This window comes from Caenorhabditis remanei, chromosome X (assembly GCF_010183535.1).
Source record: "Caenorhabditis remanei strain PX506 chromosome X, whole genome shotgun sequence".
Taxonomy (NCBI): domain Eukaryota; kingdom Metazoa; phylum Nematoda; class Chromadorea; order Rhabditida; family Rhabditidae; genus Caenorhabditis; species Caenorhabditis remanei.
In genome coordinates, this window is record NC_071333.1 from 3,048,677 (window position 1) to 3,067,816 (window position 19,140).

Sequence of the window (19,140 nt, forward strand, 5' to 3'; positions counted from 1 at the left end):
GAGAAAAGTAAAGCGAAAATTTAGGGTTTAACAGCGAAAAATCACCGAGAACGGGTAAATGGGAGATGTAAACACACAATTATGATCACAAAAACAAAGATAATTATTACTTAGAGTAATTAAAGGTGTATTGTGGTCAGTTATAATATTTTTTATCATAATGTATGCGTTTTGGCAATTTTAAAATTCGAGAATTTTTTTTATTCGGTGTACAACCCGCTGAAAACGAGCGGTGGCCTAGAAATTTGTCTTTGGCCGCGTTGATTTCTTTAATTTTGACGGTTTTTCGATAATTTTTTGTTGTATTCTTTAATAAATTCATTAGAATACAACAAATATTGATATAAAAAACGAAAAACTATCAAAAATGACATGAGAAACAGCAGCCGTTCTGGAAAAACACACTTAGCTGAAATTTCTAGAACAGTCACACGGACCAAACTTTCCGGCACTCGCGTTAAGCGGGTTGAGCACCGAATTTTAAAAAAATTCTTGAAGTGTAAAACTACTCGAAATGCATACATTATGATATCAAAATATCATAACTGACCACAATACACTTTTAAGAGGTGTTTTTATAGTTTATCTAAAAAAATAATAATGCAAGATTCCAAAAGCATTTTACCAAGAAAGTTCTCCCCAGGGCACCTCCGACGGCTTGATGAACTTCATATCGACACGGTCAAAATAGTATTCAATGAGTAGGATGAGGCGAGGGTCCGCCAGCATGCAATACCCTTTCCTCGCTCTCGTTGGGTCCGACCTATAGGGCGAGCCAACAGGGGGTAGATCATGCTGAAGTTTTTGTTTCGCTTGGCATAATCTTGTTTGAAGTACTGAAACGAAACAAGCATTTTAAGAAACTCAAAACCTCTGAAAATTACTTACATTCTCCAGCTGAATGATGTCAATCATCCCATGTAACGATGACATTTTCAGTTGATTAAAGTGAAAAAATTCTTCAATTTTGACATCCAACACCCCTGCAGCCTCCAAAGTCTTCAGATTCTTCCAGCACTTTTCGTTCAACCGCTCCGCGATCTTGTTCCACTTCACATTGTACGTTACCGTTCGTGACTCCAGAATCAGCTCCTCCAAGTAATCCGGCTCGAGTTTATCAAGCATTTTCAAGATTTTCTCCTCATCAGAAGAGATTATATGCACTTTCTTAACTTTCAACGCCGGTGTGAGCTTCTCCGCGATCTTATTCATAATTTTCTCAGTAATCATTGACAATGTTTGACCCTCTCCGGAGTCCACAAACAATTGATCGAGGCTCTCGCCTCCGTGATAGCCGAAAAGCGAGATGAAGTCGCCGTTGAATACTTCCACATAGCTCTCACCGAGGAGCACTTTTTCAGTCTTTTCCGTCAACGACTTCACCAGATGCACCGTGCACCCGTGTTTGCAATGTCGATACTCCACGTGGAGTTGACTGTCGTCGTCGACGGAGTTGGCGCCCTTGTAGGCCACTTTTAGGGAGATTGTCTTGTTGTGGACACCCAAGAAAAGTTTTGAGATGATAGATTTTGGTGGGTTTTCCGTGATGAATCTGCGAAGAATTGGAGAGGTCTTGCGCAGGGATTGGCTGAAAGAAAAGTGGTTGGAAAAAAAAATTAGAAGATTCCCAGCTTCCAATTTTCACAGTTTTTTTTAGTTTCAGAATTTCGAAATGTCTCAGACTTAGAATGGCATACTTTCAGAACGTCACGGCTTTAAAATTTTTATTTTTTCACGAGAAAACCAACTCACACCGCCTGAAAATCGCATTTTTCCAAAATATGGCGCATCGCGACCTCCGGCAAGTGGATCAGAGGACTTTCAGAAGTCATTTTTTACCTGAAATAACAAAAAATCGGTCTGAGCTCCGGAAAAAACCAAAAAGAAAACAAGAAAAGGTGAGAAAAATCATGTGAGAAAAAAGAAATATCAAAATATCAATACAATGCAGCGAACGCGCTCTGCTGGACAAAAAGTGGAGGGAAATTTGAATAAGGGAAAGGGGGGAGAAGAAGAGGAGAAGGTGTGTAATGACAAGATTTGTAGGTAATTGGGAAACAGGGAATGGGAAAAGAAGCGGAAATTGTGAAAATAATGTGATGTTGTGAGAAGGAATGTGAGTTCACAACTGTGTGTGTGTTCTGAAACTGTGCCACTGTGACATTCCAAAACTGGACATACTCCAAACCGTGAAACTCAGACCAGACTACTTGAAACTAGGTGACATACCAGTGAGAGAAAGTCATGAAGTTCCGAAATCAGATTTATTTCACAATAAAGCTGACAAGATATCCGAATTTGAAATGAATATCAAAAAATCAAACTTTCAAGACGGCTATAAATATTTATATTTTTTTTTTCCTATATTCTTAAAATTGGAAATTCTGAGACATCCGGATTCCAGAATTTTGAATTACTGGATTTCTGAGAATCTGAATTCGGACATTCTATGCTTCCAAATTCCATAATACTCTGAAATTCTGGATTACTTGTATTCTAGATTTTTTAAGTCTCCAAGTCTCTGAAATTCTAAAATTAAAGTCTCCTAGATTCCAGGATTTCAAAATACCGGAATTCCAAGATTTAGAAAAAAAATCTCAAAATTCTAGCAATTCATTAATTTTGTTTTTTGATCTGCATAATTCATCAAAACTTTACTGTGTGTGACAATCAAAATAACCGTGACACCCTCTCAAAGTTGGACAATTTCAACAGAAAACGACCAAAGTTGTTAGAATTATGGTCATTACTGTATGCCTGTGTAATTGCAATTGTAGCTGGCCGATGGCTTTACTGTTAGAAAAATTGTTTGTATATTAGGACCATTTAATAGGAACTAATGTATTTTACAGTCAGTATTAACAATATTTATAAATTTTCTTACCTTTTATTTCAGTGCAAGTGAAAATTGTTCACAGCTTTCTTATTTCCGTCCTAAATGTACATAAATTAGCTCATTTTTAAAATTTTAATACCAAAATAATGGGGGTCATTCACCTCCGGGAAAATGTTTTTTTCCTCGGCTCATTTACCGGAAAAAAGAGTTTTTTCCGTTTTTCGCCGCTTTTTCCGGCAAATGAATTAAGGGAAAAACGTTTTCTTCGGACGTGAATAACCCAGACTATGTAAAATTAAACCATCTTCAAGATCTTCAAAAACGAGATTCTAATTGAGAAAAGGTTCATTTTCCCTTGACTATGAACGAGGACGGCGGATTGCTGGGGAATGTCCGTGGTAAAGTAACATTGTGAACGTACGGACGCACACTGCATGCACTGGATTTCCACGCAAATTAGCTAAAATTGGTGGGAGTTTTCTGAAGTTTTTGAAAAATCTGGTCAAGATAGTTCTCATTATAAGTAGTATGGAATTTCATGTGCAATATGTGCTATCTGTTATTTTTTTTGTCTGCAAATTTGAATTTGGTCGTTTTGGAAAATTCAGTGGTTTCAGAGCCTATCTTTATTTGAAGTGCTCAACATTATCCAAAGAAAATTTTGAACCCATTTTTAAAATTTGATGAAACCTCTCTTCTTCTAAGACATTGGTTCACACACTTCCTGTGAAATGAAAACCCCTTTGTTCAACTTCCCCATCTTCCCAACGAACGTGTCCCCTCAACAATACTGCTCATTAAACAAAGCCTTGTCGGAAGGTGTTGGAGAAAGGTGTCTCGTAATGAAGTGGGTGTTTCTCAAGAGGATTACGCCACCTTAGCCAATAACCTTTTCCGTTTTGCCGACTTCTGGTAGACAAATAGTGTCTCCAAGTGATCATTGAAAGTACCTCACGCAATCACTTTTTCGGTTTTTTCTCTATTATTTTCTTATAGCACTTTTTCCATTTTTGCGAAAAAATAAACTTCAAAACAAAAATATTCTATTCAAAGTCAATACAACAATGATAGCATACGGCAATGAGAATTTCGAGGAATGAAAAACGGAGAATCATAAATGACTTCTAAAAAGAAAATGGAGATCGTGAACAACACACAACAGATTATAAACATGGAATTCGTTAAATCTGGGATCCCTCACAGTAGGCGGCGTTATTTGGGGTGTAGTCACCACCATATTGATAATAGAAGGTAGGTGGGAAGTAACCATTGTATGGGTAGGCGTATGGGGCAGCGGCCGCGTATGTCCAGGCTGAAAAGGTATGTGTTATTGTCAGAAAATGTGTTTCAAAAAGATTATGTAAGTTTTTGAATCATTTTTGTGGTTAGATTGTCGTAAAACCTCGACTGAATTGAACTATTTTTTTCAGAACAGCAAACAAACTATGTATAAAGTTTGTTATAGGTACCTTCGATTACGGGTAGTATATTTCTGCAGTCAAAACTTGCTAAATGTCACTGCGAGCTGAGATATGAGCTCTGAAATTTTTCGAATGATTTTGATTTTTCACATGGAGTTCCAAATCGGTTAATAGTATACGCAAAGATGGTTTCCTTTTTTAACGTATTGTACGAGCACAAGTAAACGCCTGGGGAACACAAATGAAACCGCACGGTTGCAAACATGCAGCCCGTTTGGAGTTCTACATGAAAAAGTTTAACCATATGAAAACTTTGAGCGCTCATAACTCGACTCGCAAAGACATTTAGACGGTTTTGATGGCAGAAATGGACTTCCCGTAGTCGAAAGTACCAAATTTTGACAAAATTAATAGATCGTTTGAAAGCCGCGTCTCCAAAGACTTCCCATGTAAGAAACAATTATGTATTCTGCTAGGAGGCAAAATGAACTGTGAATTGATGAATAAAGGACACATCTGGGATTAGAAAAGTCTTTGGAGTGTCATCAGTTACAAACAAAGAAAATTCATTGTTTGATCTACAAAGCCCTTTTGTTTTGAAATGATTCGTCTCGGATGAAAAAAGTTGAACTGGAGATCAGATAATCTCAAGAGAGGCACCAATGTGAAGCGGGATGAAACCGAAAATTTTCAATCCGGTGCACTTTGAAATTAGAATAATGATTAGTCACTAATCTCAAGTCTCTGAAGAGTTGTTTCTTTCAAACCCACAAACCTGCAGGTTGAGCTTGTGGTAGTAGAGGTTGTGTAGCTTCGTGTTTAGGCTGTTTGCCATCCAACTCATTCTTGATCTGTTGTTGCAATTGTTGATGTTGTTGAAGGCTCAAAACCAATGAGTTTGCCTGCAAACAGTATGATTAAAACTCAAAACTTCTTGTTAAAACTGATACCTCATGTTTAGCTGCAGTGTGTGCATCGAATTCTGGTGTGCCTGGAAGATGAAGCACCAAAGTCTTCGGATCCGGTTTTGTTTCAACATGAGGTGAACCGATGGATGAGCTACAAGAAGAATTTCTTCCAGTGTTTCGGGATCTATAGTGAGTGGGTTCGTTTTCATAGACACCATCCAGCCTTTTATTGTTTCGCTCTTTGGCACGCCGGTTTTTGAACCAAACCTGAAATGTTATAAATGTTTGCTAACCGTAACCAGTTGAGTAATTATATACCGTGATAACTTGAAGACGACCCTCTGGAATATTGATTGCCTTAGCCAAGGCTTCTCTTCTGCTAACATCGGGGTACTGTGTTTCCTCGAAGACTTTCTCAAGAATGTCTAGTTGGGAACGGGTGAAAGAAGTACGTTCACGACGACCAGCACGGCGGCCGTCATTGCTGAAAAAGTATCAATAGGCAGAAGTTTTATTGTTTGAATTTGGCGATAACTAATATGGCTGGAGAGATGAATTGCGATGAACTATAGTACCGCTCAAAAAGGTATTAACTTTCAATTTTGACAATGTAATTCGGTGTCACCTCATTGTCCGACGAATTTTTTTTTGTATGGACAAGACAGAGAAGAGAATTGTAGTTGACCAATTTTTCGTAGGTGCCCTATCTTAAAAGTTACAGGTTGTCAAAATGAAAAACTTCAAAATTTCGCTAATATGCATTAAAATTAGTCGATTCCAGGGATAAATAACTTTGATTACCTGTAACATTCATGGTAGTGTGCCCACAAAAAAATGGTCAACTACAAAAAATATGTACTATTTTTGCTCTATCTAACTCATGCTAAATAAAATTTGACGGACAAGCAAGTGATGCCAAAATACACTATTAAAGTTGACCATTCTCCACTGAAAACATCCTAAGTTCATAACGTTTTGAGCGGTAATGTATCCGACTTGCGACCGCCGACAAAAGATTTTAAAGAATGGTTTAGTTAGCACTACCCTGTGATTAGTGCAGGATTAGCCGAACAACAAATTGTTAAATCAAAGAAACTTGAAAGATTAAAGTTTGTTAGTCTGTTGCTCTTTTGTAAGTATTTTTCTTCCAATTCTACAAAACTACACTGGGAGTACCGAATTTACTGAAAAATGGGAATAATATTAACAAAAAAGTATGTTTGAATAAATAGTTGTTACTTTTCTCATGTTATTCCAAAGTTATTCAGCTTAACTTAATTCGTTCTTTTAGATCTGTATGATCCACTTTCTAATATATTCTAATCCCTTCTATCCTTTTAATAAGCCAATCACTTACTAATTATGAGTCGCCAACGTGACTGCGGTCTGTGGGCTAGAAGTCGGAATGGTCGTGTTGACAATTGACGAAGAGGCACTGGTGAAAAACTGTGGATAGGCAGTGCAATTCAGAGCTGGAAAAGTGGTGTAGAAGTTGGCGGTCATTACACGTGGGAGGCAGGAAGGTCTCGAAGGGGCCACAAGGGGCGTGGTCTCCGATGAGCAGATTAAATCGAGCCTGAAAAGAAGCCAAGTGATGATTGTGTGTGAATTGAATGAAAAGAAGAAGAAGAAGACAAAAGGAGAAGAATTTTGCCAAGAAAATATGAAAAGGATGAGGCTAATGGATACGAGCTGCTGCCACCGAGATGCCACAGATTATAATAATCCCTCTTTTGTGATAGCTTACCGATTTCCACCTCGCGCATCCCATAAGATTACTTTCATGCAGAAAAAGTGCAAAACAATAAAGTTCATATCAACCAACATAGATAAGAAACCCTACAGGGGATAACAAATGATTACGTCAAAGTACAAAAAAGTGTGAGATGTGTTTTGAGGCTTCATTTCATGAGACAAGACTCATTTGAGGAAGCGTAGAGTAACAAATAAGGGAGGAACAAATGAAAACGCTTTCGTGACAACTGGTTGTGCCCTCTCACTAGACGTTGCCAAAAAGGGGCGGATCGTATTCTGGCAAGGACCACAAGTGACTGAGAACATGTACTACAATATTGGTCGAAGAAAAATGAGAAAAGAATCATAATTGTCGTAAGTGGCGCCAAAATTCAAAATTCAAGATTTTTTCGAATTTTTGGCGAAAAAGTGAATTTTTTGACTATCATTCAGCATCAGATAAAAAATTGAAAAAATGCCAAAAATTGTATTTTTTTGGACGCCGGGCCTTCAAAAAAATTTTAAGACCCGGCCCTGGGATTCCGGCCTTCCCGGGACGTACCTTGACAAGTAGGTAAAGAATGAGAATGTCAAAAAATATAAAAAATCAATCAATTGAACAAGCTGGAAATATGACAACAGTTCTCACAATTAAAACTAGCTGTGGTCACACATATTAAAACTCCTCAAGTCAGAACGTCGAGAAACATTAATCCACATTCCCGCATTGAGACGGGCAGTGTGAACCAAATAATCCCACATCCCTCGTTTCTCCACCTGCTCATCATCTTATTGCAAATGCCCATTGTTTCAACATGACAACGTCGTTGTCGGCATAGTCATGAAAAATCTGTTCATCATCCTTGACAATGAAATCCGTGTCATATTGATACCAATATGTCAAAAATGTGATCCTAGGTATTTGTGTAAAAGGGTTTAGTGTGAGAAACAGGTGGGACTTGTTTGCGAAGGAGGATTGTGCTCCAGGGAAAGTTATTTGTGCTATGTATTCCTGATTGGATTCGGTAATGAGCAGACTGGTCACTGTCACGGGTCAAAATCAAAACACATTTTGAAAAAAATTGAATTTTTGAATTTTCAAAACATAAATAGTTTTCGACAAGAAAGAGTTCGGTCCAATTTTCGACAAGTCTGGTAATAAGAAATAAACAATTTTGAACAAAATGAGTGTGACCAATTTAAAAGAAATGAGCACACGACTACAATAACCGTCCAAATGTCAGAAACTCGAAATTCTGAACAACAGGGACACTGAAATCATGAAAAAATACGAAAAAAACTAAAGAATCAACCTATTTTTCCTACGATTTCAATATCGGTCGTCTTTCACCGAGAATGACTATTCTTAATCCCATCTACTCAGGTTTTCATTAATCCTCTCGATTTATTTCCTCGTTTTTCGATTCTCACAATTCTGATAATCCTTATCACGTGTAACCTTTATACTGGCAACATGAAAAACCGCAAATTGATGAAGTCACAAAACGTCTTATGGCTTCAACGATTAGTAATATGTAATTAGTTAAGGACACTCTTTTAAAGGAGATAGAAACCATAAAGGAGCAAAAAGGAAAGGAAATGAGTAATGCGATTTTCGGAATATGTTCTTGTTTGAAATTCTGATTGAAATAAATGATATAAATAATAAAAAAGCAAAAGTGAACATAACATCAGAGAGTCAGATAACAAACAATCAAAACTGAAGTGGAACAAAAGAAAGAGTCGAAAACATCAATTTATTCGAATGCAAATACGGTACATCTAAATGAAGGGAGAAGTACAATAAGAAAACAAATCAAAATTTTTATTTTCAAAATTTTTTAATTAGTGCTACATTTATAGTTGCGTAAAATTAGTATAACGTTCTGGCTAGTACGCTATTTTTGTCAGAACGCTATGATTTTTAAGTTTGTCTTCTTTCTCAATCATTGGTGACATCTAATGTTGAATTTGGTAATAATACAAACAGAACGGTTGGCCAGTAGAAATATAATAATGTGGCCAGTAGAAATAATGTGGGAGAATTGCAATCATTGCTTTAAATTGCTGTTTTGAGGACCGCCGACAGTTCCAATAAAAAGTAAATAGTTTTGTTTGGTTCAGAGAAAATTAACTTGCAAGCGCAAAAAACTTACCAGGGACTATGATTTAGTTTGTACCTCATAAAAACCAAAACTGAATGGATGAAGCTAAAATTCCTTTTAGCAGTTTCAAATACGGAATTTTTTTTTAGAAAAACGTGCCAAAGACACCTTTTTCACTTTTTTGTGTTATATGGTTTCTTCTCGTATGGAAACGTTCGCCTAGGGAATTCATAGATGTGAGCTCATCCAAAGTAGATTGGAGGGCCCAGAGAAAATATTGTTTCTAAGCGAAAGGGGTTAGAAGGAACACTAGTTTTGAAAAATTTTAAATGGAAAAAATCAAATCCAACAATGTGTAATGGTGCTGTCATCAGCCATTTTCTCACAGAATTGCATTAAAAAGTACAAACATGTTTTATCATTCAATGCACTTCTCTGCACTCATGTGTACTTTAGCTATATGAACTTTGAAAACGGTGACTTCTTATTTTCATAGTTCTTTTTGTAAGTGTTGAATCAAAAATGTCATACAAAATATAAAAATGTCTGCAAAATCCTTCGGAAGGATTCCCTGTGGAAAACTATTTAAAAAATTGATATCAAGATAACTTAAAGCAAAAAATTCCACTTGTCCTTTCTTATATGGAGACGGGAACTTCTTCAGCTGTTAAGGCTCGGACCGTCTCAAAAGTTTTGACAGCAAGCTTTTCTCACAGAGATGAATAAGTTGGTGTGTGGTCAGTAATTTCGAAGTATGGTAAGAATAAAGTAATTTTGAATTTTTGGTTCGTTGAGTGAACCTTGTGTACGAAAATAGTAAGTAGGGATGAGCTGGCCAAGCGGGTAAGCAAAACGAAAGAAGATAATAAATTTGGGAATGAGAAAACCTTTCATTTCCACGCCTTTATATATTTACTTACAATGTTAAAGACAAGCCGAATTTCAAATTGGAAAATTCATGTTTAAATGTAAGAAAAATTATCAAAAATATACAGTAGAAACATTGCAAAATGGTAGCAAGAAAGAAAAAAGTGGGAAGCCGAATCCCTTATTTCTTATAGATGATTTTTCCACCATTGAGATAACAGATGGTGTCGACGACCTTGGCAGTAAAAAATCCTCGATCTGGGTACTTCTCGAAGTTTTGTAAATGATTTATATCAACGATTGCAGTGATAGAGACAACAATGGCTTCATTCTCAAGTTTTTTTGCCTCCTCAGGATCTAAGTTGTTTCGGTGAGCCTCGATTGTCTAAAATATTCAGTCGTTTATCAACTGAAACGCAAAGAATCCCATACCTCAATAATTAAGCGCGAGGTGTCTAAGTACACTTCCACTCGTCCCAAGTAGACGTCCCAAAAATGGGCATCCTTCTTTAGTTGCTGGTGTCTGACACGCCAGTCACCAATTAAGCGGCTTCCTTCGAATTCTAGCATGTTTTTATTAAAGAGGAAACTGGTTTCAATCTGAAAAGAGCAAGCATTTTAGGTAGACTAATAGTGGCGTACAAAAATATATCATACTTTGGCTTTTTCAATTGGATTTGTCTTATGGGGGTCATAAAATGTCTCACAGATCAATTTTTATACAGATCTAATGTAGAGCTCCAATTTTGTAGTTAACAACTTTGTTGTACGGACGCTCCCTAGCTAATTACATATTGAAGAAAATTCTCCTTATCAAATTAGTTCATTTCCATGAAAATAGTGTGATTTTCGAATAGTGAACATGATGTGATTATTTTCATTTGCATTTCAATATATTACTTTTATGGAGCACTCGTACAAAAAAGTTGTCAACTACAAAAAAATACTTTTGATCTTACTGGGGAAAACTTTCAAGAGGTCTATAAATTTGGTTATTGACATTTTTAACTACGGGAAGTTCATTTCTGCCATCAAAACTGGCCAAATATTATAGAAAGCAGAGTTATTAGCTTTCAAACTATTCATATGGTTAAGCTTTTTCACATGGGATTTCAAATAGGCAATACTATCGGAAAAAATGTTCTCATTTTTCCAACATACGAGCACAGGTCAACCGTTGGGAGACAGATATGAAACCGTGCGGTGACATATATGCGGGCGAATTGAAATTCCATATGAACAAGCTTAACCATATGAAAACGGTGAGAGCGCATAACTCGGCTCGCTGAAACAATTATCCGGTTTTGATGGCAGAAATGTAGTCGAAAGTACCTATAACCAAATTTACAGATTGTTTGAAAACCGCGTCTTCAGAAACTTCCCTTGTTACGGAAAATCAGTTTTACCATGACTACCTCTCAAAGTTGGAAATTTACAAATAAAAATAGTTAAATCCATTTGATATATTTTCAACCGGTGATGTTTGTTTCAAACTTTCACTTTCTTACCTCAATTTCTCCGTTCACGACTTTTGTCTCTCTTGGAGGGTTTTGCACCTCTTTGGCCTGCGTAGCCGTTGTTCTTAGTAATGCTTTCACCCCCATGGAATCCTTGGCTTTTCCAAATTTCTTTGCTTCTGTTAATTTGAATGACACCCAGGAGCCAAGCTAAGAAATTTAGATTCTTAGAAATAAATCAGAAAACTTAAACAGGAAGAAAAATTCAAAATTGGAACTTACACGTTTGTCGGCTTTGCACATGTCGTCTTCTACATTGTATTGGGCCGGTTTTGATGAAGAAGGCGTTGGGGTGTTCTCCAATTCTGTTATAACCCACCGAACAAGTCCAACTGCAGGGCAGAACAGATAGGAGCAGAACTCTTTGCTTCCGCTTGATGGCTTTAATACATCTAGCTTTAATACAAACACCAATGTGGAAACCTTGTTCACTGCTGAGAAGAAGTTGATTGGATGCCTGAAATAAAACAATTTCTATTTTAAACCGTTTATGTTTTTAGTATTTGATGAAAAACGTACGATCTGGTTTGGTTTCGGGAACGCAGCTTTTGTCATATTTCTTCCCATATATTCAAGGGTCCAAGGCTGCAAGTTAGAAAAAAAATTCCGTCAGACGCTTTTAAATCAAAAGTGTTACCGGAACAAAAACGTAAGCCGTATAGCCCGCTGGGTTTTCGGCGACGAGCTCCACAATCTTGAACAGAAACTTGTATACTTGACGATGAGCCGAAAAACAGTTTTTTAGTGATTATTTAAATATATATAAAGAATTTTAGAAATCTAGAAAGCTTTAAATAATATTTCAATTTTTATAATTTTTCAACTTCAGAAAAGCAATGATTCTAGCTTTCATTAAGGATACAGTCAGGAAACGATTCTTTTTGGACCATCATCTTCTTTCTCTAACCTAAAATCTCACCTCGACCACGTCTCCTCCTCTAATATTGTCCTTGAAGAGATTCTCTTCATCGTCCAAAAACTTGAGAAATGGCGACCATACAGCATATTTATATTTGATTCTTATGTCCTTTGGAAGAGCAAAGTCATTGGGACCAATTGCCAAGACTTTTACAAAAACTTCTTCATCCTCCACCCAAACTTCACATTTTTCGTTTTTGAAATTCATACATCTCTCAATTTCCTAAAACTTTTAGTTTCGTAAACCAAAGTTTTCCAGAAGCAGACTTGCTACGGGCCGGTCGGCCCGGGTTTGAATTTTTTGCAAAAAATCGAATTTTCGACAATGATTTTGAATATCGTACAAAAGAGTTTTTTCTTGTTTTTGATAAAACTTCCAAAAACATTCAAAAATTTTGAAAAAATTGTTCAAACTTTTTAAATTCAGGCCGGAAAATTTTTTATCGGCCCTTGGCGTGATTTTGCAAGTCAGACCAAAACCATGAAAACACTTACATTACTAGCAAATTCGCACCAGGTGCCTAGTTCCAACTCTTCAGTGTTTTGAATCTCAACTATTCCATTCTCAATCGTGTAAATCTGAAATTTCATGAATAAGATCTCTGTATATCAACCGGTTTCGGTCAATTTACTCACTTTTGCTATATCATCCCTCAATTCGCACACAAATCCAAATGAACAGATGTCTTCAGTGCTCATGCTCTGAAAAATAAGAGATTGTAATGATCATGAAGCACAATCTCGGGTAAAACATAATAGACTGTTTTTTGAAAAAAATGAAATTGTTTGAATTGGAGAGTGTGCCAGGATATTACTGATAGTTCTATGACTTCAATGTCTATGGTGCACATAAAACGAAAGTAAAGCTCTATTTTTGTAGTTGACAATTTTTTGCAGTCAACTACAAAAGTTGAGCATCACATTTCACTAACACAGAATGCTAAAAATTGAAATTGTGTGGTAATAAGAGTTACCCTTGTACACTTATGAAAAAAAACATTTTCAATTGAAAAATGCAAAATACGACAATTTTGTGTTCAGTCCATCAGTTTTTTTTTCAAGTAAGAAAGAAAAAACACAAAAAAAACCAGCAGAAAATCAAACGGAAAAAGTTATGAAAGAAGGAAAAACGAAAAAGTCTAAACTTAATTTTCTTACAAGGTTCTAAACGAGATAAAGTCAAGAACTCTTTAATGATAAGAAAAAAAGAATTGAGAACGAGAAACTCGACGACGAAAACATTTCGGTACACCACGATAAGATGAATGACCGAGGGTCATTGGAAAAGCAAGGTAGAACGCAATTAAAGTGAGTTAGTAGACAAGAGATAAAGAAAAAAGGAGACATGTGAATTGGAGAAGAGGAAAAGAAGAAATGCGATACTAGCTGCCAACAGGCCGTTTCTTTTCTCGCTACACAGGAGACCAATTGTCTTATCAAATTGAGAGGCAAGTATTGGTTAGGTTCATGCTCCATCTCCATGTAAAAGTATCAGATATTCAAAATTTTTTTCCATCTCATTACTCTCTTTTTTTGCACAATCAGTTTTTAGGAAGTTTTGTTTTTTTGAAGTTTTGAAAGTTGAAAACCAATTTTTTCGAAATAATAAGTTTTTATTTAATAAAATAACTTTATAGTGAAATCAGAAAGTAAATGGAGTCAAATTTCAATTTCAAAAAAGAAGATGCAAAAATGGGACAGGTATTGAAGATAAATCAGAAGATTATACGATCAAAAGGAAAAAAAGGAGAATAGAAGGAAATGAAAAACATAGTGGACTGATGAGAAACGTCATACTCGGTAAAAAGAACAGAAGGGTGCTAGGACATGAAAAGATAAAAGTGGAACGAATAAAAAGTTTTTCATTTCTGATAAATCAATCTTCCGCCATTGAGGTAGCAAATGGTGTCGACTGACTTGGCAACAAAAACTCCCTGGGTTGGATATTTCTCGAAGTTTTCCAAAAAATTTCTGTGGACAATTGCTGTGACCGAAACCACGATCGCTTCGTTCTCCAGTTTTTTGGCCTCTTGTTGGTCCAGATTGTGACGATGTGCCTCAATGGTCTGAAATCATTAAGAATTTGTTTTTTTTTTAAATAATTTGAAGGACACGACGAACCTGTAGAATGAGCTTTGCGTTGTTGGGGTATATTTCGATGCGCCCCAAATAGGGGTCCCAGAAATGTGCGTCCGTGCTTAGGCCCTTGAATCTGATCTGCCAGTCCTTGATGAGACGGTTCTCCTCCGTCTCAAGTGCAACATGGCCAAAAAGGAAGCTGGCTTCCATCTGAAAATAATAAAACTAAATTCCATACTTGTCAACCCGGCTTCGAAAATCGAAAATGACAAAATTTCCGATTATTTTTCAGATTTTTGTCTGATTTTGAACAATAGTCGGAATTTGAACTTTTTCACAAAAAAATTCTAAAGATATAAACTTTGAATTGTGACAAGTATGCGAAATTTCGAAAATGCCATATTTTTTCAGATTACTCACCTCAACTTGACCATTAACAACTCGCGTTTCTTTTGGCGGATCTTGAAGTTCTGCGACTTTGGTGGCAGTTGAATGGAGCAAAGCAACAGTTCTTTTGTTGTGTTGTTTACGTCGGTATGTCGAGGATTCCAGCAAGCAGAAAGTAACCCAATTTCCAAGCTGAAAACATCAAAGTATGAGAACTAATAATAGATTATTGACAAAGTATGTATACCCTTTTGTCCACTGTGAACATGTCGTCAGCCACATTATACTCAGCGGGTTGTGAGACCGATGGTCCCTTCACATCTGCCTTCATATCTTTGATAACCCAACGACACAAACCATGGGTCGGTGTGAAGAGATAGGAGCATTTTTCTTTACCGCCGTCAGCGAAGTTTCTTCCTTTTGGGCGTGCCACGTTATCGTACTCCGCGTTGATGCATACTCCAACGACGAAGTTTTCGTTTTTGATTTTAGCATATTGATTGAGGGCCTGAAAAATGGAAAACATTTTTTTATTGTTTGAAAGCAGAAATGTCGTTGTTCTACTCCTCAAAAACCTATTTTACTCTTAAATGAAAATTTACAATAGAATTTTCCCGAGGGTAAGCAATCTCCTTTATTTTTTGTCCGATGAAGTCGACAGTCCATGGCTGAAAACAAGAGTAATCAGAATTTTAAAGTTTTTTACAAGTTTTCTCACTGCCATACGGACGTAAGCGGCCTCGCACGAATAATCCTCCTTGATGAGATCCACAATTTTGAAGAGGTGTTTCTCTGAAGGAGAATACTTGACGATTATCTGGAAACAGAAGATGTAAAGGTTTTTTTGATGATTTTTTGAAGTTCGAAATTAATTTCAGTAGTTTAGAATAGCATTTGATTAAAATTTTGTATCAAGTCATTTTGAATTATTTCAGATATTTTTTATATAGTGTCGGTCAGAAGTTTGTAAGCTTTGCCCGTTTTCAGTTGAAATTGTCCACCTTTGAGAGAGTGTTATGGTAATACTGATTGTATTATAAAATAGATTTTCGATTTATTATGTAGATCAAAAGTAGAGCTTCATCTTTGTAGGAGGCATATTTTTCGTGCAAACACACCCTAAAGAGTTATAATCATTTTGAGGCGACAGTTCAAAAATCGCACGTTTTGCACTGAAATTGGGTGATTTGAGAGAGAAATTTTTGGCCGATACGTAACTTTTTAGGGAGTGTCCGTACAAAACGTTGTCAACTACAAAAATGAAGCTGTACGTGTTATCTGCATTATTGGAAAATCTACTTGATGGGACAATCAGTATTACCATAAAACACTCTCGAAGTTTGACAATTTCTACTGGCCAAAGTTTACAACCTTTTGACCGGTATTGTAGTTCAGTTTTTATGATGATGCTCTAGAGTTCCGCCATTTTCCATCTTTTTCAAAACAAAATAAAGCTCACTTCGACAACATCTCCTCCTCTAATATTGTCCTTGAAAAGATTGTCTCCATCGTCCAAGAACTTGAGGAATGGCGACCATACAGCATATTTATACTTGATCCTTATGTCCTTTGGGAGAGAAAAATGGTTTGGCCCAATAGCCAAGACTTTAGCGAATACTTCTCCATCATCCTCCCAAACTTCGCATATTTTTTCGTCAAAATTGAGGAAAGGCTCGATTTCCTGAAAAATTGTTTTACGTAGAGCAGTACCTCAAAATCGGTCAATTATACTTACACTTTCCGTGATATCATACCATGCACCGAGTTCCAAGTCCCCAGTGTTTTTCATCTCAATGAGGCCGTGTTCAATAGTGTAAATCTAGAAGGAAAAATTTTATAAAATTAGTTTACCGGTTTATATTCACACACTTTAACTATATCATCCGTCATCTCGCAAGCAAAACCCACGGAAGTGAATTCAATGCTCATTTTCTGAAGAAACGTTAATTTTTATTTTTATTTAGGAGAGTTTGCACTGAACTATTGTATTGTATTTATTCTATCGAAAATCGTCAGTAAATAGGGCGAGAGGCTGAGAATGAGTCCCTCACGAGACCATTCAAAGGGTGGGTTAAAGTGAGAGATGTGGGGCAACAAATAAAAGAATAACCGGTATGAGGGGAATAAATAGAAAGAAGGTAGTGCGGGGAGAGGTGGTTTGGGAGTAAAGAATAAGTACTACTGGACGAGATTAGGGTATAGAACTCGGAAGGAGATAGAAAATATGAAGTTTGGGAGGTAATGGCATTCCAGATGGGAATGGTGTGAGAGAAAAAGTCAGAGCACTTGGGTTTAATACAAATAAGATTCAGGGCGACGGGTGGAGGAGGAAAACCGGATGTACGAATCTAGGTGTGGAAAGTATGAGGTACCGCTTAGAAATTTATAAAGAAGGAGAAGTTGGGCTTTGAGTCTACGATGGCGCAATGAGAAGAGATTGAGTTGGGCTAGACGATCGGAATAGGAGGAATAGTTTATGTTGCAGCGTTGAAAGATTTTCCTGGTAAAGAATCGGAGAGGAGTTTCTAGCGATAACGATAATTTAGAAGCAGGAGGGGGTGAGTATACTACAGAGCAATATTCAATAATGGGTAAAACGTAGCAATTGAAAAGGAAAATGTAGAATTGTGGAGAGGTATGTATATAAGATTGTCAAAATCCGGTGAAAATGCATTAACATAATTTGGAAGTTTTGAAGAAAGGTATTTGGGAGCTAGAGGAAAGAGGTGCGTTTGTGGGAGTGGGGCGAGAGTGTGTAGGGCGAGAGTCACCAAATTGTTATTCTCGAGAGACAGCTAAGCTCTAATCCAGTCGTGTGGAAATGTGATATCAGATTATTAGGCAAAACATAGAAGGATATAATTAGAATTCATTAGTCGTGAAGAGTTCACAACAATCTAGTCAGAAGACATTATTTGTCACCTAAACAAAATTAGAAAAGTTCGAAACTGAAAAATATGACCTTTTTGTACTTTTTCTCAATTTTAGATTAAAAATTTTTTTCAGAAATTATCAAAGAATTATTCGGCTCTTCAAATGTCTCTAAATTTAACAAAAAGTCGATAAATTTACAAAAAGAAAAAGCTGAAAATTAAAACTACTGAATATCATTTGTTAGCCAGTGCCGTAGAGCGCACATTCCTTCAATAGGGTGGTTAGTATGAGTGTCTCTTATAAAAGAAGAAAAAAGGCGGGTGACACCGGGCTCATCAAAAACGAGTCATGCAACGCAGAACCCATCAAGCACGGAATCAACACGAATTGTGAGTGGCGTTGTGAGAATATAGAGAAATAGAGTGAGGTGTGTGAAAAACACGTGGAGAAATCATATACATAGCTCAAAAAAGAGCGTGTGGAAGATATAGAAAGTAAATAGCGTCTTGACAAAAATTGTAATACTAAAAAGAGTTTTATTGAAAAATATTCAAATTTTGAAACAAACTTAATAAGAAAAACTAAAAATGAACAGGAGAACACTGAAAGTAATATTTATACAATAAATGCAAAATTACAAATGTAAAGACGTTAGAAAAATTCATCATTATTCAAAAAGCTGTAAATTTCAATATGATAAAACTGCATGAGATGTCATTAGCTACTTCTTTTAGCAAGCAACCTGCTTCGGCTCCTATTTTCAAAGTTTCTCTCTTTTGCTTCTGAAATAAAACATTTTTGGCGGAGAGAAAAACTAAAGTTCTGCTTTTATATACTAACCGCAAGGTATGAGTTGTGCGTTTGTTATTTGAATGGTATCATTGGCATTCCTTCAAAATTTCTGTTGCCTCTATCAGTCATGGTTGGCAATCGAGAGTTGGCGCATCTGAAAGTAAATACTTATATAAAAACATTGTCGAGGATCTCAATTTTAACAATGAAAACCGCCTAAACCGTTCTCTGCCAATCATATCAAAACAGTAAATGTACATGGGGGGGGGCTCAATCGACTCAAAACACTAAGCCACGCCCATTTTGCAATTCCGTCGCACGGTTCCACTCAATAGGGACTTTGCGGCAAATGTGCAAAATGAGCGGAGCAAAGTTCACATTTTGGGGATAAACTTCAATTCTCAATTTCCCGCCTATTTCTTATGTTTGAGAAACGGTGGGTGAAATCTAGGAACACTGTGTCACGCACATTTTTGCAAGTTCGTTACACAATTCTATTCAAAACAGCCACTCCACTTTTTGAAATTTTGCCGCACAGTTCTACCCGAAAAGGCGGAGACAGAGAATTCGATAAGAAAAAGACTAACCATCGACAGTTTTCTGAAAAAATGAATGAAGAAATATGATTTTGAAGTTCCGAATTTGGTTTGATCTTCCATACTTTCGGTTTGAGCTCTCCATATCGGTCTCAAACGACAATTC

General features: G+C 36.5%; 4 protein-coding genes across 4 annotated transcripts; all 4 read right to left on the reverse strand.

Moving 5' to 3' along the window:
• Positions 1-668: 668 nt before the first annotated feature.
• Positions 669-1,832, reverse strand: GCK72_022589 (uncharacterized protein; the record flags this gene model as incomplete). Its single annotated transcript, XM_053734918.1, has 3 exons — positions 669-836; positions 889-1,588; positions 1,753-1,832. 3 exons carry the CDS (start codon positions 1,830-1,832, stop codon positions 669-671), a joined length of 948 nt encoding a protein of 315 aa, XP_053578484.1.
• Positions 1,833-4,017: 2,185 nt separating this feature from the next.
• Positions 4,018-6,668, reverse strand: GCK72_022590 (uncharacterized protein; the record flags this gene model as incomplete). Its single annotated transcript, XM_003095460.2, has 5 exons — positions 4,018-4,148; positions 5,033-5,159; positions 5,208-5,432; positions 5,484-5,649; positions 6,523-6,668. The coding sequence occupies 5 exons, from the start codon at positions 6,666-6,668 to the stop codon at positions 4,018-4,020; spliced, it is 795 nt and encodes a 264-aa protein (XP_003095508.2).
• Positions 6,669-10,052: 3,384 nt separating this feature from the next.
• Positions 10,053-13,005, reverse strand: GCK72_022591 (uncharacterized protein; the record flags this gene model as incomplete). The annotated part of the gene is made up of 7 exons (XM_053734919.1): positions 10,053-10,256; positions 10,304-10,471; positions 11,380-11,538; positions 11,611-11,784; positions 12,308-12,529; positions 12,802-12,885; positions 12,943-13,005. The coding sequence occupies 7 exons, from the start codon at positions 13,003-13,005 to the stop codon at positions 10,053-10,055; spliced, it is 1,074 nt and encodes a 357-aa protein (XP_053578485.1).
• Positions 13,006-14,168: 1,163 nt separating this feature from the next.
• GCK72_022592 (uncharacterized protein) lies at positions 14,169-16,701 on the reverse strand (the record flags this gene model as incomplete). Its single annotated transcript, XM_003095445.2, has 9 exons — positions 14,169-14,372; positions 14,428-14,595; positions 14,806-14,964; positions 15,020-15,280; positions 15,375-15,440; positions 15,491-15,589; positions 16,232-16,453; positions 16,508-16,591; positions 16,642-16,701. The coding sequence occupies 9 exons, from the start codon at positions 16,699-16,701 to the stop codon at positions 14,169-14,171; spliced, it is 1,323 nt and encodes a 440-aa protein (XP_003095493.2).
• Positions 16,702-19,140: the final 2,439 nt, after the last annotated feature.